The 25654-nt window shown below is 57.4% G+C and overlaps 1 protein-coding gene across 2 annotated transcripts in view; it reads left to right on the top strand.

Moving 5' to 3' along the window:
• The first annotated feature begins 64 nt into the window (after nt 1–64).
• Nucleotides 65–25654, top strand: part of CCM2 (CCM2 scaffold protein) — a 40353-nt gene continuing 14763 nt past the window's right edge. The window contains exon 1 of one of the 2 annotated variants that reach the window (XM_087732327.1): nt 65–376. Coding sequence is in view for 1 of the 2 variants with exons in the window: in XM_087732320.1 (XP_087588446.1) it covers nt 347–376 (30 nt within the window). In the remaining variant the exon portion in view is untranslated. The remainder of the gene's footprint in view (nt 377–25654) is intronic. The other variant, XM_087732320.1, reaches the window with a different exon arrangement.

Here is a 25654-nt window from a genome sequence, read left to right as displayed (position 1 = left end):
CGGGTGGGCGTGGCTTGGGCGGGTTGGCGCATGCGCAGGACAGCTCTCCGCCCCGCGCGGCCGTGGAGGACTGACGTCGGTCCTCCGGGCGGAGGGCGGGGCGCGGTGCACGCCGGGAAGCCGCCGCCCAAGATGGCGGCAGGATTGAAAAGTTGTTGGTGGCGCTGAGGCGGCTCCGGGCGGGCCGGGAGCGGGAGCCGAGCCCCGGGAGGGCCATGGCCGCCGCCGGGCAGTGAGGTTCGGGCTGCTGGGCCCCGCCGCTGCACCGAGGCCGGGAGAGCACGGCCGCTGCGGGGATGCCCCGGGGGGGGCCGGGGCCGCCGCAGCAGCCGCCGCCGCCGGAGACATGGAGGAGGAGGGCAAGAAAGGCAAGAAGGTGAGAACGGGCGGTCCGCGGGGCTCCTCGCCGCTGCGGGGCCGCCCCGGGGCGGAGGGGACGCCGGGAGAGGGGCCCTCCCTCAGCCCCGGGCCTGGGGACTGCCCCGTCCCATGGGCCGTGGGTGCCCGGGCCCTCTGTGGCCCACGGCCGGGGCGCCTGGAGCCCTCCCGTGGGGGCCTGGAGCCCCTCTTGGCTTCTCGAGCCTTGCCTCCTACCTCTGCTGGCTTCAGGCTTGTCTCTGTCCCAGCCAGGCGTCTCCCTGTCAGTGTCTGCTCTGAGGGCTGGGACCTCTCTTCCCCCGCTAAAAAGCTTCTTCCCCGTCTGGGTGTGGGGCTTGGGGGGAGCCCTGCCCCGGCCCCGCTGCCTTCCAGGCACCCCCCCCCCCCGTGCTCAGCCGTGGTACGGGGCTGCTCCCGCTGCTCTGCCGGTGTCCTGGCACCCATCAGGGGCTGATCTACCCTTCTGCTTCTCTCCCCAGCCCGCAAACGAGGCAAACAGTTAATGACGGGTCTTAAAATGTGGTCTGTAACCGCGCTGGATTGCTTTGTCTAGTGGTTGTGGTGTTAAACTGGGAATGTTACATACTAATGCATCTGCTTTATAGATTTATATATATATTGAGTCAAGTCTAGTCAGGATTGCTGACTATAAGTGCCTCAAAGGTCAGCGAGCTCTGTCTGTGTTGACTGCGAGCAGGCTGCTCCAGTTTCTCTTGTTTAGACCTATTTTTATGTCGCGTGGGGGAGGCGAAGCCGGAGCTGAAGGCCGAGGCTGGGACGCTCGCCGAGAGCAGCGCTCGCTGAGTGGGGGGGGGGGGTTGGCTCTTTCTTTGCAAAAGAAACCCTCCCTTTGGTTTGGTGACATAACTGGGGGGGAGAAAAAGCTATTTTTAGTCGTTTTGGGGGCACCTGCAGTAACGGCAATCTCAGAAGGTGGCAGCAGAGGCTCCTGCTGAAACTGGTTTGAAGTGATGGGAATAGTTGCAGAATTAGAAATATCGAATGTGGTTTTCTTTTCTGGAGTTACCGTACCGCCTGCCTGCAGAGTCCAATTCGGAAAGTAAAACCACCGCCGGCCCCTTGCGATGTCTGGTGACCCCTGTGCGGCGCCGTGGGGTCAGCAGCGCAGGTGGGAAGGGAAATTATTCACCTGGATGTGTCATCTTCCTGCTTTCCAGAAGAAACAGCTCCAGATGCTCGCTCCTGGGGCTGCGGGTAATTGCAGAGTAACTTTAGATGTAAGCAAATGCCTGTGCTTTGCGGTGGGCAGTGACCGCAGGGCTGGAAGCGGCGCTTGACTGAAATACGTAGACAAGATGTGATGCATTGTAGAAGTGGAATATGCTCTTGTCTTTGAAAACTGGTTTTCTGCTATTTGGGAAAAAACTGTGGGTTTTTTTTTTTTGCCTTGGAAAACGGTGCTTTCCAGAAATGCTGTTTACTTCTGTGGCCAGGCTGGCCGGAGAGCGAGCGCTGGTGTAAGCTGGGACCTTTGCGCCGCCGTCCAGGCGCTTGTAGTGCAAGAAGAAGCAGCCGTCTCCTGTGGCTGTGGGTGTTCAGGATGACTGAGGTGGCAGGGACCTCTGGAGATGGCCTAATCCAGCCTTCTCCTGGGAGCAGCCTCTGTGTCCCATTGGGTTTTGAGGATCTCCAAGGATAAAGACTCCGTAATCTGTCCGGGCAACCTCTTTCATGTTCACCCTCATGCTAAAGAAAATTGTTGGGTTTTTTTTCTTAAGCTTGAATGGGATTTGCTGCGTTCCAGTTCGTGCCCGTTCCCTTGTGTCCTGTCATTGGGAAGAGGCTGGATCCTTCTTTCCTCCCCCACCGGGTCCTTGTACACGTTGATGTGATCCCCCCAACCTCCTCTTCTCCAGACTGGATGATCCCACCTCTCCCAGCCTCTCCTCATGTGATAGACACTCTGATCCCTAAACCCCCTCACAGCCCTTTCCCTGCACCCGCTCCTGTGTGTTCCCATCTCTCCTGTACTGGTGACCCCAGAACTGGCTGCTCCAGTCCCCCTGCTCTCTGCTTCCCTGCTGTGTTGTAGGTGATCCCGATGGATGAGGAGCTCGCCGAGACCCACAGGAGTGGGGCTGCAGCTGGGGAACAGGGGCGGCCTCTCCTGGGCCAAGGCATGGGCTTATGGAGTTCCCTCGGTGCAAGTTTTCCATCGGAGCAGTAGTTAATTAACCCTTGGAGCAAACGCCTGCGGCTCTTTTGAGCTTGGACTGCTATCAAACATGGTTAATTTGGCTACGGAGACGGGCGTATTCATCCGCTGTGCCGCAGAGCTTCCCAGCTGAGGGGAAAAACTCTTCTTCCCATTTTTTATGTGCTCCGGATCATTCCGGAAGGCAGGGGCTCGGCCCTCAGCCAGCAGCATTACGGGCTGAAATGGGGCAATTGAGTTTCTTCAGCGTGGCTCTGCAGGGGCATTGGAGCTGGACTAGGGAGAAGATCCCAGCCCTGCTTTGGGGCTAACTCCAGCTTTAGACAAGCCTGTACTTGTTAAACTGGAGCCCTGGAAATCCTGCCAGGAACTCGTGTTCCCCAGCTCTCGCTTTTGGCGGCTCACGCCAAGGAGGTTATCCCAACCGGAATGCGGCAGCGGTGGGACGGAGCACATCCAGCCCGCTCTTGGCTGTGGTCGTGAGAGCTGGGCCTTGAACAGGTTTGGGATAAAACACCCGTTTCTCACTAATACCGTGAGGAAGGATGGATTGATTCGGAGCACGTTGGCTCTGGTTGTGCCGTGCGGCGTCCTCGGCACTTGCCAGTGTGGCCAGCTGGGCCACGGGAACCTGCCTGGAGCTGGAGAGTGGTTGGTCTCGCGCCTGGGAGCCTTGGGCGAGGATGGATATTCCTGGTGTGCTCCTTCCTGGAAAGAGAAGGGGTGGAGGGAGGACGGAGGCAGATTTCTTGGCTACCCTGGTTGTTATTTGCCTGTAGAGAGGTTTTTCCTGCTGGGCTCTGCCACAGAGGCTCTTACAACATCTCGGATCTGCAGGATGGCTGCCAGGCTGCTGCAGGTGATCCAGTGCAAAGTGCTTGCCTAGTTTTCCCAAAGAAATTCTCTGTGGGTGGCATCGGATGTTAGCATAAAGTTTCTGACTTTCCCAGCTTGGATATGGCCTAGATCTCCGACGTCGGCTCGCTTCGCCTCTTCCCGGGGGTGAACTGAGCTGCTTCTGCCTGAAGTCTGAGGCCTCTTACAAACAGCTGCCTCAGCAGTTGCCAGATCTTCCTCGTAACGCTGATCCCGATCCGTGGCACTAAATTCTTCGTGGTTAATACTGAGGATATTGGCCAGCCCAGCAATTCCTTCTCGTGCAGATCATTGGGAAGCGTCTGCCAACACTGAGCTTGTAACTCCGAAGCGTGCTTCGCTCCGCGCCGGAGGACTCGGGCAGCGGGATCGTGTTCTGCGCTGGCGTTTGGGGGGGGGAACGGAAAGCTGAGAAGGTTCTGGGGGGAAGCGAGGTGGTTATGAAATTGCTGAAATAGAGCCGGTTCTTCTTGAAGCTGGGTGTGGGGTGAGTGCCCAGCCTTAGCATGAAAAATGTTGAGGGGCTGAGCTTGAAGTCCCAGCTTTGCGGGAGTTTCTGCTTGCAGGACAAGTTGCTTGAGCTTCCTTTGCTATCCCGAATATCCAGCTTGTTCATGCCGGAATAACCGCCAGGCTTTGAGCCGGCGTTTCTATCTGAGACTGTTGCTGCAGGAATGGTTCTGCCATGACTTCCCTGATTTGGGCTGCTTGAGTGAACGCAATATCTGTATTTTTAGCTTGCTGGAAGGTTTTTGGGTTAATGAAAGCGCACATGTACTCAGACCCTACACTGCTCTACTTTCCAGCTAAAGCAAGCTGTGGGAAGAGCATTCCTGTAGGCTGCCTGTCCCCGCTTGCTCTCGTCTCATCCAAGACTGGTGCAGCAGCCGTGACCCAATCCCCGTTGCTTGTGGGATGAGAAAATTTGTCGGGTGGGCTGGGGCTCCTTGCGATGAAGCTCCGGCTGGCGTGGCGTCTGGTTGCGTCCTGCCTTGCGTCGGGTACGAGGGGTATTTCGCCCCTTTCTCTGATCTCCGTACCCACGCAGGAGTCCGAGCTGTAATCTGAAAACCTTCTTCCAGAGCAACTGCGGAGTCTACGGTCCCAGGAGGTGAGGTGAGTGCTGCCGCCTCCTCCTCCGCTCCTGGCCTGTCCCTCACCGACAGATCTGGCGTGAAGTGTTTGTGCTGTTTAAAATGGCGTGGTTTAAAATACAGCTGGGGTTCAGCTGCGAGAGATCCTCTTGAGACCCCTCTTACCGAGCCTCAAGAGGCGTCAGGCTCCCGAAGCGGACGCAGATGGGTGGTAAATTGCTGGTCGAGGCGCTGCCCGTCCTGCTCCGTGCTTTAATCCAAACGCCTGGGCACTTTGGCTGCTGTGAAGCTGGGCGAGCTCAGCCAGAACGGCACTTACGAGGCTGTCCTTGGCTTTCCTGCTCCGAGAGCGGTCTCCGATCTTCCTCTGTAGCTAGAACATCATTTGCTGACATTTCCAGGCAACAGACTCGTCTGAAGTGGCTAATATTTGATCTCTGCTGCACTGCTGTGTGCAAGCCTGGCTGGGGCTCGTGCAGGTGAGAACAACCAAAAGATCCGTGATACAGCTCTCTGACCCCCTCTGGGTTTCCATTGCTTCTCCCGTTAAACCTTAACGGTCGCAGTTACAAACCCCGGTGCCGTTTCAGACGGAGCTTGGGAAAACTCCCAAGCACAACTCAGCGTTTCCCGAATGGCACTTAAACTCTGCCTACGTTCAGCAGCTCGATAAGGAGTGAATTTGCCGTCCCCGTTCCCTCTGAAGGGATAGTCCTGGGTTGGGAAACGGGCTTTTCACTTTGATCTCATGATCTAAGTCTTCGTGGGGACGCCGGCCGACCCGCTAGACTGGGTTTTAGCAGCTGCTCTCCTTTGAACTGTCGGTGCTTGGCTTGCTGCGGGGCTCAGCGCGACAATCCTGTCCTCGCTGTTCTTGGCTGCTTTTGGCCTCGGCCCAGTCACGAGCAGGGAGTTGCTCTTTTTCTCTTCTTGCTGCTTCCTCCTGCCTCCGGAGGAAGCCAGAAATCTTCTGGAATATGAGGAGCAGAGGCTGAATGGAGGTGGGATCATCTTGGGTTTAGGTTTGATGTCCAGAGGCAGGGGGGAAATGTGGGGTGAAAGCTGGCTGGGGAGGAAAGGGGCAGGAGAGATGCGTTTCTGGTGCGCTGGCCTGGAATGGGGCAGGTCTTGTGTCCCGCTCTGGGTGGTGGCATCTTGATGGTGCTAAACCTCCCACCTCTCCCAGAGGTCTGGGATGCTGTTGGGGTGCTCTCCTTGCGTGGTGGGGTGACCTCTTCCAGCTCTGGGGTCTCGGCTGCTGGAGGTGGTGGCCACTGTGGTGTGGGACATCTCCAGCAGCCCCTCTCCTGGTCTGAGGTCTACGTCTCCTGGCTGGAGGGCCACGAGCGGCTGTAGATGGGCACGGAGCTGCGGGTGTAGGTGAGTTTGGAGCACACCTCGCACGGTGCTCGCTCAGGAGGCGCTTACTGTGAGGACCAGGGTTTGAGTGCTACCGGAGGGCTGTCCTTAAAGCACTGCTCGTATCAAGATGACCTTGGGACTCTCATGGTAGGTGGGATTGTCCTGTGTGTTCAATAGTTGTGTGGCTGTGGTGGTGTACTGCTGCTCCAGGCCTCGGGAGAAAACACAGCCATGTCTCAAACACAATGTATGTCCCCAAAATAGGGACACTGGAAGCTTGAGAGGCCACTTGGGACCCGGCGCTTGACTGGGTTGAATGCAGGCCGTCTGGCATCTGGGAGGGGTGGCCCCGCTTCCCTCCGCCCCGGCTCCTGCCCCGGCCTTGGCAGTGGCTCCAGGGCCTCCTCTTCTGCCCGCCCGGCTTCCTGCGCTGCCTGGCCTGTGCCCTGGTGGGAGCAGGACAGCCCTTTCCTCTGGCAGCCGGCCGCTAGATAAGAGGATCTGCTGTCGGGGCTGTGGTCTGCCTCGAGACGAGGGAGGCTGTCCCTAAAACCAGTAAGGGCCGTCAGCAGGCACCAGCACAGTGGCTGGGAACAGGGACACATTCCCAGTTTGCTTCCCCGCCTCAGATCGGGGATGTACTGAGCTGGCGCCGTGTCTGTAGCCAACCTTTGAGGTTCACGAGCTGCGCCGCAGACCAGGCTCCCACCCCATCCCGCAGCAGGCTCTCCGTGGCGCGCTGTCGGGCGGCAGCGTGGCTCCTTCATCCTTGGGCTGACCCAAGGACGGCGTCGCTTCCCTCATCTTGAACTGGGAGAGGCAGCGAGCAGGCCGTCTCCACCAGGATTACAAATACACCCACCACGCTGACGTGCAGGGCTTGGCACGTGGCGTCTCCCCGGGGCTGCTGCCTGCCCAGGCTGCAGGAGGCTTGGTCTGAGTTACCCAGCTCCTCTGGTCACCCCCGTCCTGAGCACCTTCCTGGTTTTCCCAGTCTTTCCCTGTGAGATGGGTGGATCAGAGCTTGGCATCGGGGTGGTGATTCCAAGAAATCTGCAGATTCCAGTCTTCCTGGGTGGAGGCAGGCGAGAGTTTGCCGGGTACGTGAGGCGGGGAGCGTGCGTCTGCCCTGCTGTGGATACTGCCCCGGCTCTGCCCAGCCGCTTGGCCGCAGACAAACCTGCTCTCGTCCTAGTTTCTACCCTTTTCCATGATGTTTTCAGTAAACATTGCCGCCTCACTGGTGTCCCTTTTCCAGAGGAGCAGGGCGGGTCCCTGGGGTCTGATGTCCACCCCACCACAAAGCCTTTCTGATCCCGACCGGCTCTGCCCCGGCAGGAGCTCCCAGCTCCTCCTCCCTTTCCCTGTCCATCCTCCTGTCCTCCCTGGTGCCGCTCTGCTTGATGCTCACAAGCAGCTCAAACATGTCGTCGTTGTCTTCTTGCTATCTCGGTGTCTCCACCCCTGCTGCTTTCCACCTCTGCGCGTCCCGGTTGTGGCTCCTGCGGATTTTGAGGACGGAGCAGCGGTTTTGCTGCTGAGGCCGGCATGGGAAAGGACAGATTCTGCAGCAGCGCTTAATGTAACACAGATTTTTTCCTGGGCTCGCATGCCTGTATCAAAATAGTTTTGCTGTTGTGGGTTTTGCTCGGTACAAAATAACTCTACCATGTCATTGGGTAAATACTTGCTTTGCCGTTTGGTTAGAGAACGGCAGACAAAGCTAACGCTTCCTAAAACCATCGCTCACGCAGGGCGCTGGCTAAGTGATGACACCAGCTTTCAAAAGTGTAACTTGCGCTCTGTAAAACTTTCCGTGATGGAAGCCCCGATCCCACGCAAGTCTGGTTCCAGCCCCAGATAAAAGCCCGAGGTATCGCCGACCCTGCGGCCCCTGTTAGTTGTGTTTTGAAGAGCGGCACCTAATACTCTGGGTTTAAGCCTCTGTCTCCCTTTCGTGTGCGTGTGTAACATCCAGAAAGCAGATAATGTTTTCTGTTTTGGCAGTGCAGCCTGTTTCTGTGCTGGTGAAAGCCTGAAGATGCAGGAGCAGTGCTCTGGGACAAGACGGTGTCTGTTTAGCCCAGAGACCTCCTTGAACTTGAGCGGTTTCCATGTTTCCTCGATGCGCGGGGACTCGGCAGGCTGGCTGAGCCGGCAGACATGAAGCTCGGCCCCGTGGGATGTGTTTCAGTCTGAGGCTCGTCTCCACGGACCCACGGCGGGCTGCGGAGCCTGCTTCTCCAGGGATGTGACCGGGAAGCCCCCAGGTTTGCCGTGGGACCACCAGGATCACAAGCCTTAAAGCAGTGACTCACTCCTCAGTGGTGGCTCTTCTGCAGAGCCCTAATCCTTTCCCCAGGCGGTGGCATCCCGCTCCCAGGATGGCGTTTCAGTCTTGCACGGGCTTAATCTCCATTTATTTTACTTTTCACAAAGCCATATCCGCCTCCAGTGCCTTTTGATCCTCTCGCCCTAGCATTTAGCCGCAGCAAAAAAAAGTCAATCAAGGGAGAATGTGCTCTGCAGAACCACGGTTTAACGCAGCTCCAGAGCTGCGCTGTGGGGGGTGTAAGGAGAGGTGGCCGCAGGCCTCGTGCCGCTCTCGGTGACCACAGAAGAGCGCTCACCTCGTACTGACCCAACGGGGAAAATGAGGTATGAAGTTGCATCAGATCGGCTTGGGGCTAGCTGGGGGCTTTATCTTGGCTACGGCAGGGAACAACGGTTGTAGGCCACTAAATCCTGGTGGGTGATCAGAACGTACTTGTAGGCGATGGAGATGGATCAGCATTGCTGTGAAGCTTCGGAAGCAGCAAGCCCTATGCCCAGCAAAGGTCTTCGGGTCTCATTTATGCAGAAAGTGCTAAAAATACAGCAGCAAATGCCGCTTCGTAGGCGGGTGCGCTGCTGCCTGGGGAGCAGCCTCAAGAACCCAGTCTCAGCTGAGCCTCCTAGAAGCAAAGCCATGGCTGGCCAATACCAGGGAAGTTTTTATTTGCCCATTTTCGGTCCGGGTACCCACGCTGCCGTGGCAGCTACGGTTCGTGGTGCCCAACTGCATTCATACCTGCCTGAGATCTTGTGTTGTAGTGTGGCCGCTCGCTGCTGGTGGCTTCTCTGGTGGTATCTCCTGTTAATCATCTCTGGCTTGTGCCCCTACAGACCCTGTAGTAGTCGCCCAGCCTGACCCACGCAAGTATTTTCCACCCAAAGTTAGCAAGATGCCCTCATGTAGCAATAAGTATCCCAACAGCTCTCTGTGACCAAGATATTGCTGAGGCTCCATGGATATAGAGCAGAATAGGAGCAACCTTCTCCCCAGCCAATGCACCTGGCAGAGGTGAGCGGGTTAATGTGTTTGAAACTTAACTCAGCATCTGTGTGTGTTTGTAAGTCTCCTGCTGTTAGAATGATAGAAAGTTTGGGTGGGAAGGGACCTTTCAAGGCCACCCAGTCCCACCCCTGCCATGGGCAGGGACATCTCCAACCACATCAGGCTGCTCAGAGCCCCGTCCAGCCTGGCCTTGAGTGTTTCCAGGGATGGAGCATCGACCACCTCTCTGGGCAACCTGGGCCAGTGTCTCACCACCCTCATCGTAAACAATTTCTTCCTTATATCCAGTCTGAATCTCCCCTCTTTTAGTTTAAAACCATTCCCCCTTGTCCTGTCGCTACAGGCCTGACTGAAAAGTGATAGAATTGTGGAATTGTTTGGGTTGGAAAAGACCTTTAAGATCATCAAGTCCAACCATTAACCCAGTGCTGCCAAGGCCACCACTAAACCATGTCCCCAAGCACCACATCTCCCCGGCTTTTCATTCCCTCCAGGGATGGGGACTCAGCCCCTGCCCTGGGCAGCCTGGGCCAGGGCCTGACAGCCCTTTGGGGAAGGGATTTTCCCTAATACCCAACCCAAACCTGCCCTGGCGCAGCTTGAGGCCGTTCCCTCTCGTCCCATCGCTTGTTCCTGGGGAGAAGAGACCGACCCCCCCAGCTCCAGCCTCCTTTCAGGCCGTTGCAGAGAGCGATGAGGGCTCCCCTCAGCCTCCTCTTCTCCAGGCTGAGCCCCCCCAGCTCCCCCAGCCGCTCCTCCCCAGCCTTGGGCTCCAGCCCCTGCCCCAGCCTCGCTGCCCTGCTCTGGCCACGCTCCAGCCCCTCCATGGCCGCCTTGGGGTGAGGGGCCCAGCGCTGAGCAGAGCACTCGAGGGGCGGCCTCCCCAGTGCCCAGCACAGGGGGACGATCCCTGCCCTGCTCCTGCTGGCCACACTGTTCCTGACACAAGCCAGGATGCCACTGGCCCCCTTGGCCACCTGGGCACCCTGCTGGCTCGTGTTCAGCGGCTGTCGACCAGCAGCCCCAGGCCCTTTCCCGCCGGGCAGCTCCCAGCCGCTCCTCCCCACGCCTGCAGCGGTGCCTGGGGTTGCTGTGCCCCCAGTGCAGGACCCGGCCCTGAGCCTTGCTGACCCTCACCCCGTGGCCTGAGCCCATGGCTCCAGCCTGGCCAGGGCCCTCTGCAGAGCCTTCAAGTCTGTCCCCATCTTTCTTACAAGCCCCCTTTAAGCACTGCAAGGTTGCAATAAGGTCTCCTCGGAGCCTTCTCTTCTCCAGGCTGGACAACCCCAGCTCTCTCAGCCTGTCCTCACAGCAGAGCTGTTCCATCCTCCTCGTCATTAGGTTTTGGGTGACTTTGTTCCATTTCTGTTCTTTCCAAAGAAGCTTCATGATCCTCGCCTCCAAATCCAAGAATGTTACCTGGTTATTGCCTGTCTCCGTGCTGTGCTGTACCTGTGTCCGGAGCGGTACCTCCGTCGGGGAAGCACGAATTTCTGACTGAGGAGGTAGATCTCAGGGACAGCCTGGCACCGGCAGCTGTTAGAGAGGCAGTGACGGGCTGACGGCATCGCAAGATGTGCTGCAGGCACGGTCCGTGCAGCCTGGCAAATCCCCTCTGCAAGCCTGGCAGAGCTCTGGAGCTGCTCAACGGGGCGAGCCAGAAATGGGATTTAAAGCAGGAGATGGGGAGGAAGGAGCTTTAGGGCACTCAGTCCGTCTGCTCGCGGAGCTTGTGTACCCGTTTCTGACGGGAGGTGAAAGGACGGGAGTCGGACGCTCTGCGCTTTGCTTGATAAACAGCTGATTTCTCCAGGCTGAAGCAGAGGGCTGCCCTTTCCTCCTCTCCAGGAATCAGGAGACTCTGTGCCGATGGGACCAGCCCAGACACCGGTGAAGGACTTCACGTGCACTGCGGGGAGCCTGACACATGGCTTGCTTTACATTCTTGATCTCAAAACTACAGCTGCTTCCTGCCTTAATCTTTGTTTTGCTTTTGAGGCACTAAGATTTCCCCGGAGGCAAGGTAGGATAACCAAAGCTCACCGCATCGGCTGTATTGGTATTTCCAAGGGAAAGACGAGCTTCTGTAAAATCACCGCGGCAGCGTTGGCCACACTGGCGTCGCTGACTGTCTTATGGTGCCTTCAGGACAGGTAAAAGCAGAACTAGAGGATGAAATAAATGGGATTAATTCCACTCTGTAGTGTAAGGGATGCTCGTGTGATTTCCTCAATGCAGCTCTCGGTTCTGGGTGGCTGAACTGGGCAAAATGGGAGGTCTGGATCTGACCCGTAGCGGGCTGGAGGCAGCTGCTCTCTCAGGTGGGTCAGCCTGTGTATTTACAGGGCAGAGAGCACTGTAAATAAAAACCAATCTGAAATAAATGAATTTTGGCAGGAAAGCAGTATAAGGATTTATGGAAACGGCTGAAACTGCCAGGCTAATTGCTGAAGCCAGAGTATGCAGAGCACAAAGGTCGGAGCCCGGCTGACCCGCCTGCGGGCTGCGCGTAATGAGAGGCCGTACTTCCCCCTCTGCGATTGAATTCCTCTGGGCAGGAATACCAATGGTGAAAGGATTCCTAAATCGCTGGTTTCTCAAAGTCTTGGCAAAATTTTAAGTAAATAAATATTCTCGAGCGGTTGGCTCCTGACAGAGGAAATGTCAGGAGCCAGACTGAGTGGTGGTGACGACGTAGGCTCTGCCCCGGCCAGCTTTGGAGCTTGCTGTCGTACACGTGTGCCCGAGGTCAGGAAGCTTGGCCCTGCCTGAACCATCGGCGTCCTTCAGGTATCGCCTCGGCTGGAGACAGCCGCCTGATCCTGCTCCTCCGGCTGGGAACAGCGGCGGATGCGGTTGTGGAGAGTTTTCGGTTCTGCTCTGGCTGCGGCCAAGCCAGGCAAAAGCTCTCGCCCTGGCTTCTCGCCTCCGCCTCCCTGCTTCCCATCCGCCAGCCTGAGTGGGTCCTCACCGAGTCTCTCAAGCTTTCTTTTAGCATAAAAACCTCCAAGTTTTGGTCTGTGCTGGCTTGCTTTGCTTCCGAACTTGGCTCCGGCCGTTGTACGCGCCGCTATGCTGCTGTATCAGAGCGGGGTGAGCTCCGGAGGAGGGTGGGTTGGGGCCGTGCCCCCTTGCCTTGTCACCTACCCTCCAGAAACGTGTGATCGTGTCCCTGGGAGCTGTTGCCTTGCAGCATGGCTCCTCTCTGGTTCGTTTCCAAACAGCTCGGGGGGTACGTGCCAGCGGTGCTTTCTGCGTCTGTGCTGACTGGATGGCTAAACCCACGTGGGGACCGCATGGGAGCCCAGCCGGGCGAGGATGTAGGGGAGAGCTGGTAAGCCCAGATCTTCAGAAGAGAGATTAGAGACTTCTTGAAATGTCTCTGCAAATTTAGTTTGACTTGCATCAAATTCTGCTCTGCTTTATCCTGTTTTACTGGCTTTGATACCGTTCAGAAGAGAGACTTAAAAGTGGTGTTTTCCATAGAGCCCTTCAAATTCTTTGCTTAGCCTTGTCTGACTCGTGTGCGTCTGCAGACTCGGTCACCAGCCTTTGCATAGGCTTCGCTTTGTCTCCCCAAGTCCCTTCTTGTGTTGACCCAGCCATAAGCATAACACCAAACCCTTCCAGCGCTGATGCAGTAAAAGTTCGTCGAGGAGACTTTTTCTCAACCAAAGCAAGTATACTAAGCTCTAAAAAAACCAATGTAGAAAGTGCACTTGATGCTGCTCCCTGCCTCTTCGGAGGAGGAGCGGGGCTTTGCAGACCTCAGCCGTGGGCTGAACGAGATGATCCAGTCCATCCCCTCTTGCACCGGGAGGGTAGTTACTGAGCCGCGTTTCTCTGATGTTGCTGGCGGGGATCGAAGGGGCCCCGCTGCTAAAGCAGGTCTAAGGGTTTACTTTCCAAAGCACGTTTCCCGCGACCTCTCCTTAGAAGGGTTTTCCAGCCGCCGATTACTTGTGTTGCTCTGGGGTGGGAGCATTCGGGGCTCCGCATCCGTTTCTTGCAGGAACCGAAAGCCGAGGCCTCGTTAGCGCTGCTCTAGAGGGATTAATTAGCAACGGCGTCAGGGTATCTGTGTAGCGCAGGGCTGCCCGCACAAACCAGGAGGGGCTTTAGGGCAACGTGGGTTTGTACAGAGCCCGGAGGGAGCCACAGGCTGCCCGAAGGGGAAGGTCTAATCCCTTCCTCTCCGCCCGCCAGGCATGACGACCTGCTGGGCTGCCGGGGATGGTCCGACAGGCGCATTTCTGTGGATCTTGCTGTTGAAGAAGATGGCAGAGCTGGCGAAGCCAGGAGTTTGAGTGGGATGAGTGCGGCGTCTCAGCCAAAAGCTGTGTTTGGTGGGGAAGGAGTCGTCGTCTACACCCTGGGTGAAGATAAACCTGCTCTGGGTGTTGCAGGAGATGCCGGGATGGCTGGGCTAGCGTGGTGGCTGTATTCCATCTCGCTCTTAAAAACCAGTGCCTCTTTGAGAAGAGCCTGAGAAGTCATTAGTCTTGTGATAGAGCGGCTTAAAATACTGTCAGGCTTGGCAGGGCGTGCCTTCCCGGACCTTCTGGGGAGCCTGCCCGTGCAGAAGGGGCTGGTACATATTAAGAGGACAAGGAAGAACTTAACCAGTAAAAGTTGGATTTGCCAAGTTCTCTTCAAAGATGCCATGAAATTCTGGGCCTCTGACATGAAAGAAGAAAGGCTGAGGTGCCTCCCCGTGGGTAAAAGCTTTTTGGTGTTTACTGCTGGGGAAAAAACACAACCTGTCTGAACGATGCTTGTCTCCGTCCAAGGTGGAGGAGCTGCCTGCCGCGGCTCCGACGGGAGCGCCTGGCTCTGTGGGTCCGGACATGCTGCAAGCTGCTTTTTGGAAGACTTTAAATAAAGCTGGAGTTGCCCTTGCAGCTGGCACAGTGCTGGGTTTAGGGGAGCAGCTCTGCCCTCTGCTTTCGGGAGATGTTCCTCGCGGGGCCTGCCGAGGACCGATGCTCGGTTACAACAGGGAAACGGGTGCCACAGCATCTTCAGCTGGCTTCGTTCATGGAAAACACTGGCTAAGAGGTCTTTGTGCACGGGGGGAGATCGGGTTTGGGAGGAGGTAGTTCTAGGGTGTCTTAAAATAGCTTGGGAAGTCATGGTTGAGCTATGTGGACACAAACCCATGCTGGACTCCTCTGTTCTCCGCGCTGTAAATCATACGTGATTATCGCGGAGGGGTATTGGCTTTGGGGTGCCCTGAGGCTTTCCAGGGACACTGAATCCCCCGTGTCCTTGATGGGACTGAAGGGAGGTATCCTGAGCAGCGATCTGGAGAATCCGTTCTTGAGAGGGCTGCCCAAAATAACGATCCCTGGACAGCTTTTCCTGAAGATATGCGGGTATTAACCCACCACCCTTTAGCTGCGTAGCTTAACGCGGCAGCCAAGCAGGGAGACGGTACGTGGGGCACCTCTGCGGCTTTCCTTGAGTGGTTCTGATGTGGAAAAGCAGCTCGGGGATCTTATCCCACAGCTGGCTCCTGGGCCACTGGCAGCATGGAATCACAGAAAGGTTTGGGTGGGAAGGGACCTTTCAAGGTCATCTGGTTCCAACCACCTGCCATGGGCAGGGACATATTCAACCAGATCAGGCTGCTCAGAGCCCCGTCCAGCCTGGCCTTGGATGTTTCCAAGGATGGAGCATCTCCCACCTCTCTGGGCAACCTGGGCCACTGTCTCACCACCCTCAGCACAAACAATTTCTTCCTTATATCCGGTCTGAATCTCCCCTCTTTTAGTTTAAAACCATCCCCCCTTGTCCTGTCACTACAGGCCCTGCTAAAAAGCCTGTCCCCCCCTTTCTTGTCGGCCCCCTTTCAGCACGGCAAGGCCGCAGTGAGGTCTCCCCGCAGCCTCCTCCTCTCCAGGCTGAACCCCCCCAGCTCTCAGCCTGTCCTCCCAGCAGAGCTGGGCCACCCTCGGAGCATTTCGGTGGCCTCCCCTGGCCCCGCTCCAACAGCTCCATGTCCTTCCCGTGCTGAGGACCCCCGAGCTGGACGCGGGGCTCCAGGGGGGTCTCCCCAGAGCGGGGCAGAGGGGCAGAATCCCCTCCCTCGCCCCGCTGCCCACGCTGCGGGGGATGCAGCCCAGGAGACGCTTGGCTTGCTGGGCTGCCAGAGCACATCGCCGGCTCGTGGCCAGCTTTTCATCCCCCAGCACCCCCAAGCCCTTCTCGGCAGGGCTGCTCTCCACCCCTCCATCCCCCAGCCTGTGCTGACACCGGGGGTTGCCCCCACCCAGGTGCAGGACCCTGCCCTTGGCCTTGTTGAACCCCATGAGGTTCACAGGGACCCCCCTCTCCAGCCTGCCCCGCTCCCTCTGGATGCCATCCCGTCCCTCAGGCATGTCCACAGCCATCAGTCCACCGGCCTCCGCGCCTGGTACACGCCTGGATGAGCCGCCGGGCAAAGGCTGGCTCGCAGCATCTGACTGCAGAGAGGTCTTTGGCTGCGTGGGCTTTGCAAACCACCTTTTCTCTGAGGACTCCCGAAGGAGCTGGTGCTACCCTTGCATCCTTTGTTTTTACGGGAAGGGAAGATGGAGATCCCATCGTGCCCCCAGCGCTACGTGCAGTCTGTGTCCTGAGAAGGGAAGAAAGGCTTGAAGGTGCATAAGCTGCAAACGTGCCTTCTTAATGCAGGGATTTTGGCTCCTTGGACTGGCAAAAATGAATAGCAGCACATCCCAGAGAATGTAAAACAAACCAGACCTTATTTCCTACTGCCGGAAACCTCCCCAGCTCCCTTCTCTGACAGTCTCGACAAAAACCTGTCGGGCAGTTTATGTCTACCGCGCGTCAATGCAAAGCTTATTCCCCTGTGAAAGGATACTCTCAGCAGCCAGCCGTAACCTACGTGATTACAGGGCTGGATGCTTCACCTTCCCTCTTTCAGTATGCAAAGAACGGGAATAACCTCCTGAAAACTGGAAGCGAAGTGGTTGTGCTGGAGGACAGGCCTCCAGCTTGGTCGGGCACGGGCGAGCTCAGCCATTCCCATGGCCGCCGCGTCCTTCCCTGGCTCCTGGGTCTTGGGGCTCGGAGCGGTCGGTGGTACCAAAGGCTTCTTTGGTTTTGTCCGCTGCATCGAGGCTGAGCAGTCTTTTGGTTACCTTAATCAAGAGTTGGGTGGCTTTCTAGGCTGTGCAAGAGCAAAGCCTTGTGTCGCACGCTCTTGAGCGGTGGGATGAACAGGTTACCTGCTTTTTAGATGCTGCGCCACGAGTGTGCTTTGCCAGCGTAGCTTGGGACAGATCTTTGCAGGCTTTGTGTTGATGTGGATGCTGTTTGCAGCCGTACAACGTTGACTGTCCTGCCCAAAAACCTCAGTCTGACGATCCTCAGTCTCCAAGCTTCTTTCCTTGATGGTGGTGACATCTGTCAAATGTCCCTCTTCCCATAAACCTTGCTTTTGTGTTCATCTTCTAAGTTGAATCCACTCCCTCGGCTCTCTGTGGAAGATGCCAAAGGGCTGCGCTCTCTATTTTTAGGCCAGAAATTTCTTGGGCACTTTCCTCTGTGCCTGTGGAACCAAAGCTATGGACTTTGCTGGGGTCTTGGGTGGCCTCCAAGTGGGAAGAGACCTCGGATGAAAAACACCAGTAAGCAGAACTTCACCTTATCTGCGGCTGCCTTGTGGTAGCGTCTGTTTGCCCGTGCCCTGCTGCCTGATCTCCCCGTGGTGGCCACAGAATCACAGAATCATTAAGGTTGGAGAAGAGCTTTAAGATCCTCGAGTCCAACCGTTAACCCAGCGCTGCCAAGGCCACCACTAAACCACGTCCCCAAGCACCACATCTCCCCGGCTTTTCAGTCCCTCCAGGGATGGGGACTCAGCCCCTGCCCTGGGCAGCCTGGGCCAGGGCCTGACAGCCCTTTGGGGAAGGAACTTTCCCTAATACCCAACCCAAACCTGCCCTGGCGCAGCTTGAGGCCGTTCCCTCTCGTCCCATCACTTGTTCCTGGGGAGAAGAGACCGACCCCCCCGGCTCCAGCCTCCTTTCAGGCAGTTGCAGAGAGCGATGAGGGCTCCCCTCAGCCTCCTCTTCTCCAGGCTGAGCCCCCCCAGCTCCCCCAGCCGCTCCTCCCCAGCCTTGGGCTCCAGACCCTGCCCCATCCGCCTCCTGGACCTGGGGTATTGATCTCTTCTGCATGAGTGGCCTTCACCTCTGCTTCTGAGCCTTGAAGAGGTGGCTGGGCTGGAGAACGTGCTCTTCCCATCCTTAAAACCATCCCTGCAGCCAGTGGGGTCCTGGGAACACCAGGGTGGTTGCACTGAAGCGTCGGCTGACGCTGACGGATCTCTGCAAGAGTTGTCTCCGTGGATGAAGGACCGTGAGTAACGGCACTGCTCTGGCCAGGCTCGCCGGGAAGGCCCGCGGACCACAAACCTGCGCGGCGCTCGTGGGAGCTGGGATGATGCCGATGCTGAACACGTGGAGGGGGAGCAGAGGCTCGTCGGGGAGGGACGCGCCCGGCTCTGCCTAGGAGCCGGGAGCTCGGGGGGCTCAGTTCCTTGAGCACCATTTAATACACAAATTAAAACGGCTGCGTTACTCCTGGCTGCGTCCACGACCTCGTTCACCGTGTGGCTGCGTGACCGAGGGAGGCCCAGAAGTGGTCGGGGCTGGGAGAGACCTCCCAGAGCCGCTTCTGGTGCCGGAAAACCCCGAGTCTTTGGGTGCTTTGGGGATGGACGTACAGCAGCCTCCTCCTCGGGGGTTTGCTCGCACAAAGCTCCAGCTTCAGCGTGACTCCAGAAGCTGGACTTAAGGAGAAGACCCTGGAGGTTTAGTTTTGGAGAGAAAAAAGCTTAGGGGTGTGAAGCAAACGTTTAAATTCAGAAAGAAGGCGAGTGTTCAAAATCCTTTTGTTTGATACCTTGGAGAGAAGCATGTCAGGCAAATTGGGGATCACTCCTCTGCACCCTGCTTGCAAATAGGGAACTGGATCTAAAGATTCATTTCTTGGTGTAAGTAAATGTTTATCTTGCAAGCAGCTGTTGTTAATGATATTGAGTAGAAGGGGGCTTAATGCGTGAACCGAAGTAGTCTGGTGTCCTGTGTTAACGGCAGTCTGTGCAGCTGGAAACTGGGGAAATGGGGAAAGGGGAAGAGGGCAAGCGAGGTTCCTTCTTCCTCCTCCTCCCCTCGCTGCTCTGGGCTCACCTGTGTGTAGCTGGTGTTCCCTCGGGAAAGGCTGTCGCATCCCGAGGAATCGGCTGGAGCCAGGGAAGCTGGTGCGCTTGTGTTTCCCTCCCCATCAGAAAGGGAAAACACGGTTCTGTAGCTGAAGTGAAGAGCCTTACCTGTGGCCAGGCAGCTCCAGCGCTTTCTCCTGCTAAAACTCCCCTTTTCTGCGCTCCAGCCCCTTTTTGATCTTTGAATTTTGGCAGGACCCCCTGGAAATGGTGGGAAACAGTAACTCTCCCTCCAAAGCGTGCTCCTGGTGCTGGTAAGGCTGCAAATAAGCTGATCTTACCACCCTTTTCCTCCACAAATATCAGTAAATGCTAAAGATGAAAGGCGTAGCCGGCACTGACGCCGTGCCCCTCGGAGAGCCTCCTCCGGCCGGCGGCTCCCGGTGCTGGTGGTGCCGGCAGAAGGCTGTTTCCCACCGCTAAGACCCCTCAATATCAATGTACATCGGAGGGGGAGAGGCAGTGAGGACGTGCCCGGTCTGGATCGCCTGGGCAAGAAGGTATCGGTTTCTCATCTCTTGTCCACAGGGCTTAAATTTAGCTTAGAATTTAAGCCGGGCTTAAATTCTGTCCAGTCCTGCAGACGTGGATTCCTGAAATCGGGAAGGGAGGCAGCACGAGATTAAATCAAGCCCATGAGCTGTTATTTCATGAGATCCCGAGCTGCTCATGCTGCAGTACGGAACAGCCTGGGCTAAAGCCTAGCTTAGGAAGTACTGCTCTTAGAGGAGGAGGGTTTAGTCAGAGGCTGTATGGGCGCCTTCCCCTCCTTCTTGCCGAGGGAGCCGCTTGCTCGGAGGATCTGCTGCAAACTGCGAAGCTGAGTCAAGGCAAACCTCCCGCGCGTTTCTGCCTCCGGCCTCTTGCTCCAGATGCGTCAGCTCAGCCTTGCAGCCGGAGATGAAAGCCGTGGGCGGAGGGCTGAGCTGGGCGGTAGGAATCTCTTCGGGAAGAGGAACGAGGCTCTGCTAAAAATAGCCGGGGAAAATTCCTTTCCTCTTGCCTTAGAGGAAAATCCTGTCGGGGAGGCTGGAGCCCGGCTTAGCTGGCAAGGCGGTCTGAAACGTGAAAACACGGAGCCGAGCCTTGTTTTGGAACTGAGTTTTGTGCAACCCTTGCCTTTAGTCTTGAGCTTCTGCCTTGTTTGTTTTTTTTAAGACTGGCTTGGTTGCCAGCTCGCTGTTTTTAGGAAAATTGTGTTTCTACGTTACTTCGGTTTAATAACGTATTTGTTTGAACGGCTTTGAAATCAAAGACACTGTTTCTGGCTGAAATATGAGGGTTTTTGATTTATTTCACTCTGACGCTGCCGGTGTCAGCTCCGCATCAGCCTGCTGGGAGGAGCGAGCGGTCTGGGGGCCAGCGGGAACCCCTCGCTCCTGTCTCTAATTCAGCCCGGTGGAGGTGAAGCCGGGTCTTGCAGAGCCGTGTGAGGGCCCGGCGGGGCTGTCCCACCAGAAGACAGGGTCACCTCCAGAGGTGGTCACCTACAAGCTGGTCACAATCATCTCGGAGAGATCCGGGTGCCGGCTGGGTCGGAGGAAAGCCGTCGGGGTTAGAAGGGGGATGGATGAGTAACGTGGCACAAACGGAGCGGGAAAACCGCCCGCGGGGTGGGGTGAGGAGGGACGGTGACCTCGACCAAAACCCCTCCTTCGTGCCCTCGTGAGCACAAAGCTATTTTTACCGGGTGCTAAAAACACAAGGGTTGCACGTTATCTGTTCTGCAGGCAAGGCTGCAAGAGGTCTGTAGCCTCCTCGTCGAAGGAATTGAGCTTTATCCCTCTCCTCCCGACCCCCAGCGCAGCGGGTTGTGCTCTCCGACGTTCAGCTCCTCAGGGAGAGCAGGGGACGCCGCTACAGCTGCCCTTCCTGGTGGGCAGCTCGCGGTAGGATCTCGCACCGGAGAAGCCGTGTGAAAGCGAGATGCAGCGCCACGCAAAGCCCCAGCATCGCTGGCTCTGCCGGTCCCAGGAACAGAGCGAGGATGACTCTTCAGCGAGACGTAGGAAGAGCCACAGGTCCCCAGGTGGCCCTTTGTATCCTCCTCGGACGGGCTCCGAAGGTCCCTTACTCCGACCGCCTCATCCCGGCAGGCGTCGGCAGAGCTGCGCGCGGTCAGACGAAGCCGAGGACGCTTTGCAGTGCCCGAGCACCGCGTTCGGGTGCAGGCGTTGCAGATCTGGCTTTGGCGTCCTGCCGGTGCCAAGGGGGAAGGGTCTGCGGCCGTGGCTTTGCAGGGGGACAGGAGCTAGCGGAGGGTGGCACCCAGCCCTGCACCGCCCGCCCTCCTGCTCCCAGCCTCGGCAGCCTGCCCGCGGCATTGGTCTTGATTAATTTTCGACTCCGTGCTTGCCATCGTTATCCAGAGCCCCCCTCCTAAATCCTCGCTGTGGCGTCTCGCTAAAGCTGATAAAAAGCTGAAGCTGCTCTTAGCTCTCGGTTTCAGAAAGGAATCCCTTGAATAATGGTTTGATTTAACGGTTTAGCATCCAGGTAACTTTGTGGGGAGGAGAGCAGCTGACCACACCGAAGCGGCTCTGCTGCGGCGACGTTGACCTGCCAAGTTCAGCCTTGAAGCCGGAGCTGCCCTGGCTGGGGTTTCTCAAACCGAATGCCGACACCTCGCCGTGCCTCCCGTGCAAATACGTCCCCCGACGGCAGTTTACCACTTCACCAAATGCTTCCCGTTGGCAAAAACGGGAGGAAAATGGAATAAAAGGGCTTTGGGCAGATGTTGCCAGCTGGCGGGCTGCGGCGTTGATGCTCCGAACCCGGCAGCGGGTTGAGGAGAAAGCAGCAAGGGGCACGTAACGGGAACACGTACCACGGGTGGTTTTCAGTCCAGATCCCATAGGGAGCTTCGAGGGGCTCTTGCGGAGTTGCTGAGCTCTCCGTGTGTTTTTCCTTGCAGCGGTGGGGTCTGAACGGCGCATTTGGAGGTCCTGGGGTGGCGGGGACCATCCCGCTTACTGAAAGCTGTTTTCCTACCGAGCACGCCAGCCCCAAACGGTGTTCCTTACTGAAACCACCTCTACAAAATTAAACGTGGAGAGGGTCCTGCTCCTCAGGCAGCCCTGAAATCAGTCTAGCGTCCCTGCTTAGAAACCCAGGGCTCTTGCGGCCACCGGCAGTGGGCTGGGTGCTGCCGCCGGTCAAATAACTGGGAAACTGCTTGGCTTTGCGGCGGCGCTGCTGAGCGGCTTGCGGAGCGTGGATTTTGGCTTGTGCTTGGGTGTTCGGTTGTAGAAGAGAGGCGAGGGCGGCCTCCTGAGCGGCTCGGTCCTCGGCATAGCAAGGGTAGGAGCAATCTCCTCCCAGACCATCCCCTTCCAAGTTCAAATACGCAGGCGGCTTCTTTGGGGAAGAGCTTGAGTAGTGGCCAAGTCAAAAATAAACCTAATTACAGGCACAGGATGATCTAGAAAAGGTCACATCTACTCGAACGCCCGTAGCTGCTCCTGGTACTCGGTGGAGTCCTCTTGCCTTGTTCTGGTCCAGGACCAGAGAAAGTTGTGGTGGGCACCAAGGTGAGCGTGAGCCAGTCACACATCCTTGTGCCAGGGATGGCCACCAGCCTCCGGGCTACCTGGGGGCAGGAGGTGATTCCCTGGAGCACTGGGCTCCCAGTACAAGAGATGAGGATATACTGGAGTGAGTTCAGCAAATGGGGAAGGTCCTGGAGCATCTCTCGCGTGAGGAAAGGCTGAGGGAGCTGGGACCGTTCAGCCTGGAGCGGAGGAGGCTCAGGGGGATTTTATTAATGTATATAAACCCCTCATGGGGGGAGTGAAGACAAGAAGGATCCAGGCTCTTCCCAGCGCCAGGACAAGAGGCAACGGGCACAAACTGAAACACAGGGACTTGTATTCAAGCACAATAAACTTTCTTTAGCGTGAAGATGGTCAGACACGGGACAGGCTGCCCCGGAGACCATGGGTTCTCCATCCTCGAGATGCCCAAAGCCTGATGCGACGCGGTCCTGACCCTCTGCTTCCCCCATACTCTTGGCCATGCCTCTCTGCCCTGATGCCGCCGTACAGACCTGGCTGTCAGGGAGGGAGGGGTGGGGAAATCCTGCAGTTACGGGCTGCGAAAGGTCTGCAGCCCGTTCCCGAGGCAGCAGGGCATTTGCTGGGATTTAAAATGGGTTTTAAGCAGGCGCTGCTGTAATCCCATCACTGCAAGGTCAGGAGTTGAGCTGGTCTTTTATTGTCTGAGCGACTTCGGCTTGCGCTGAAGGGCTGGAGAGAGCTCCTGAGTAATTCACCACCTGGACGGGGACCCGCCTCGGTCAGGCAGAGCAAAACAAGGCTTCCTTCTGCCAGCAGGCTGAGGAATAGGAAATCATTTGGAAATAAACCTCAGGATGTACCCGTGGCAGTTTGCAGCTTCGTGTTTGGAGCTTGTGTTCGTCTTGAGGCGGCGTGAAGGAACGGCAAATGCGAAGGTTGGTGTAAAACCAGGCTATTTTCTGCTTTCTGCCTGGGTTTCCCAGGGGCTGAGCCCTGAACCACCACCCCCGGTCCCGCTCGCGTTGCAGTGCTTCTCTGTGGAGCAAAGAAATATAAATAATAAACCCCTTCTTTTGGCAGGGCCGTGCATTTGCAGCTTTACTTTGAGGATACCCAGTCCGTGCTCATCACGTGTTGGCTTTCCCGGGCCGTAATTCGCACGTGCTCTCGTCGCTCTCGGCTCACGGAGCGTGGTGGCCGCTGCTGCGGAGCCTGGCCTGGGCTTAAGCCGTGCCCAAGCAAAGCCAAACCCACAGAGCCCCTCTTTCCCTGGCATCGCCACGCTGGAGGCTGGTTGGAGTTTATTTCTTAGCAGCCAAGTCTTCTCTAAACACACGGAACATACTTTCTTGCTTGGTTTCACATGTTATTATTACAGGCGCCTCCCGTGACTTCTCGCCCTTCCATGCACGCCGCTGGGGTCCTTTGCTTCGTTTCCTCGGCTGGCAGTAAGCTGACCCCGAGCCCCTTTGGGCTTCGTTAATTATTTCACCCGCTGCCGTATCACGTGCCGCCTTTGCGCAGACGCTTCCTCCGCTGAGCCCGGCCTTCGCATCCTCGGCACGCTCCAGGTTGGCTTTCCGATCCGCTCAGAAACCAAGCCTGGTCCTGGGGCGCTGCCGGCAGCTCTCTGGGAAAGCGCTCCGGCTTTGCCCTAAGCAAGCGTGCCCTGCGTCCCTTTGGGAACAGGATAACTGGATTTGGGGCGCAGGCTGTCCCTGGGGACACGCAGCGTGCTGGCCAGCAGCGGCACTGGGTGGCCATTTGGAGCTCGGTCTCCCTTAATCTCCGTGCAGACGAGCCGGGGGAGAATTAGCCTTACAAATTTGCATTCGAGATAATCTCCTCGAGTGGATTAAGCAGCTGCTTCTGCTCCTGACGAGAGGGATGCTCTTTCTCCTTTGTGTCCAGCTCAAAGCGTTGAACATATTTAAAGGGGCTGTCCAAGACCTCGTTGATTTTTGGATGGATACTCCGGCGGCCAACGAGCACTACACTAGAACCAGCCCCGTCCCCTGTGAAATGCAGCCGGCGTGACGCGGCATGGCTCGGAATCGGTTCCGCACCTTCGGATGAGCCCTGTCCTCCTGCGTGTGCTCACGTCCCAGAGATGTGTTTTCCAGGATCTTCTGTAGTGTCTGAAGCATGGGAGAAGGTCCTGGTCTGCTCCGTGGTCCAGCATTGGGTCAGTTGGGTTTAATTCCCTGCCACTGCCCTCTGGCTGCCAGACGGCCTTCAGCAGCAAACCCCCTCCCAGAAACTTCCCAAAGACTCCATGCTGGAGTAATGACAATCTAGATGAAGGATAAATCCTCCCTCATTCCCAGAAATGGCTTTCTTGGGATTTCTGAAGCCAAGTGGGAGCTGGGGACAGGGTGTGCTGCTGGCCGGAGGGGTGCAGGGGGGCACGGGATGGGTGAGCAAACCCCGCTGATCCGGGGGACCCTGATTTTTTCCCAGCAGCAAGGGGAAGGTGCACCTCGTCGGTCACCCTACCTCTCATGGGGCTGGGGATGCTGTGCTTACACCGCGAGAGCCCCGGTTTCACCGCCTGAGGGTGGGGGCTGCGTATTTGGGGCACCAAATAAAGTGGTTTTTTGAAGTCTCTGTGTTGCGAGATGCGGGGGGAGTGCAGGGAGCTGCAAGCGCTTTACTGGGGTATCGTGAGGTTGCAAACTCCTTTGATTTAGCTCCTCGCATCCCTGGTCACCTCGAGAGCTTTTGAGGGGAGGAGAGCATGGAGCCTCCTGCTCGAACAGCATCTTGAAGGTTTGAGGATGGCTCAGGCTGCCTTCCCTGAGATTAGCACTGGCTTAACAACCTCCCCTGCCCCGTCCCGCACCCGGGGCCATCCGCGGAGCAGGGCAGCACCAGGTTCTGCTGCGAGCAGTGCCAGCGCTTGCAGGGAGCTGCCTCTGCCATCTCGGCCTCACCCCTCGCCGGTGGCCGGTCTCCAGCGACCGAGAGAGGGGGAGAGTTGCGAGCAAACCCTAACGTAGCTGGTGGGGTGGGTGAAACCCCCGTCGTGTGTTTTATTGGCCTCAGACAGGAGAAATGGCATCAGAGGGATGAATCACCCCAACACAGATGCAAGCTCGGGATGGCGAGGGGTTCTCTGACTGCGCCGTGTCTCCGGTTCTCTCCCGGCAGCTCGTGGCTGTGTCCAGCCTAGGCTGGGGGGGCTTAGCCCCAGGCTAAGTCTGGTCTCCTGGGCTTTTTCCCAAAGGTTTGTCCTATTTCTGTTGAATTTGCAGCCCCTGGGGCAGCAGCAGGCGGCTCGGCCAAGGTGGCCTTTTCCACAGAGGCCACCAAATCCGAGGAAGGGCTGGCCGTGGCCAGGGGTGTCCCTGGAGTCCGGTGGCAGCCGGTCCCTGGCACTCACCAGAGCCACGCGCCCTGGCCCCGGTGGGTTTTTGGGGGATGCTGGTGGGGCACATTCCACCCAGCGTTCCTTGTTCAAATGCAGGTGAGCTGGGTCTCCCAAAAGAGTCCAAGCAAAGCCCGTCTGCCGTTCATCGAGCCCCCTCCCCTGCCCCACGGCGTGCCTTCCCGGTCAGTCTGGCCTGGCGGGTTAAACCCGTGCTCTCTCTCAATTAGTCAAGCCTTAAATGTCCCGTTAAGTAGATGAAATGACTCTTTTCCTCCTGAATTCGGAGCCATCAGCAGCAGGAGGCCCTGAGGAGT

Source organism: Nipponia nippon, unplaced genomic scaffold, assembly GCF_047370975.1.
Source record: "Nipponia nippon isolate SJK-2023a ecotype South Korea unplaced genomic scaffold, ASM4737097v1 scaffold_1, whole genome shotgun sequence".
In the NCBI taxonomy this organism is placed as follows: domain Eukaryota; kingdom Metazoa; phylum Chordata; class Aves; order Pelecaniformes; family Threskiornithidae; genus Nipponia; species Nipponia nippon.
Note: the sequence above shows the minus strand (reverse complement) of the source record. Positions and strands in the feature narration are given on the sequence as shown.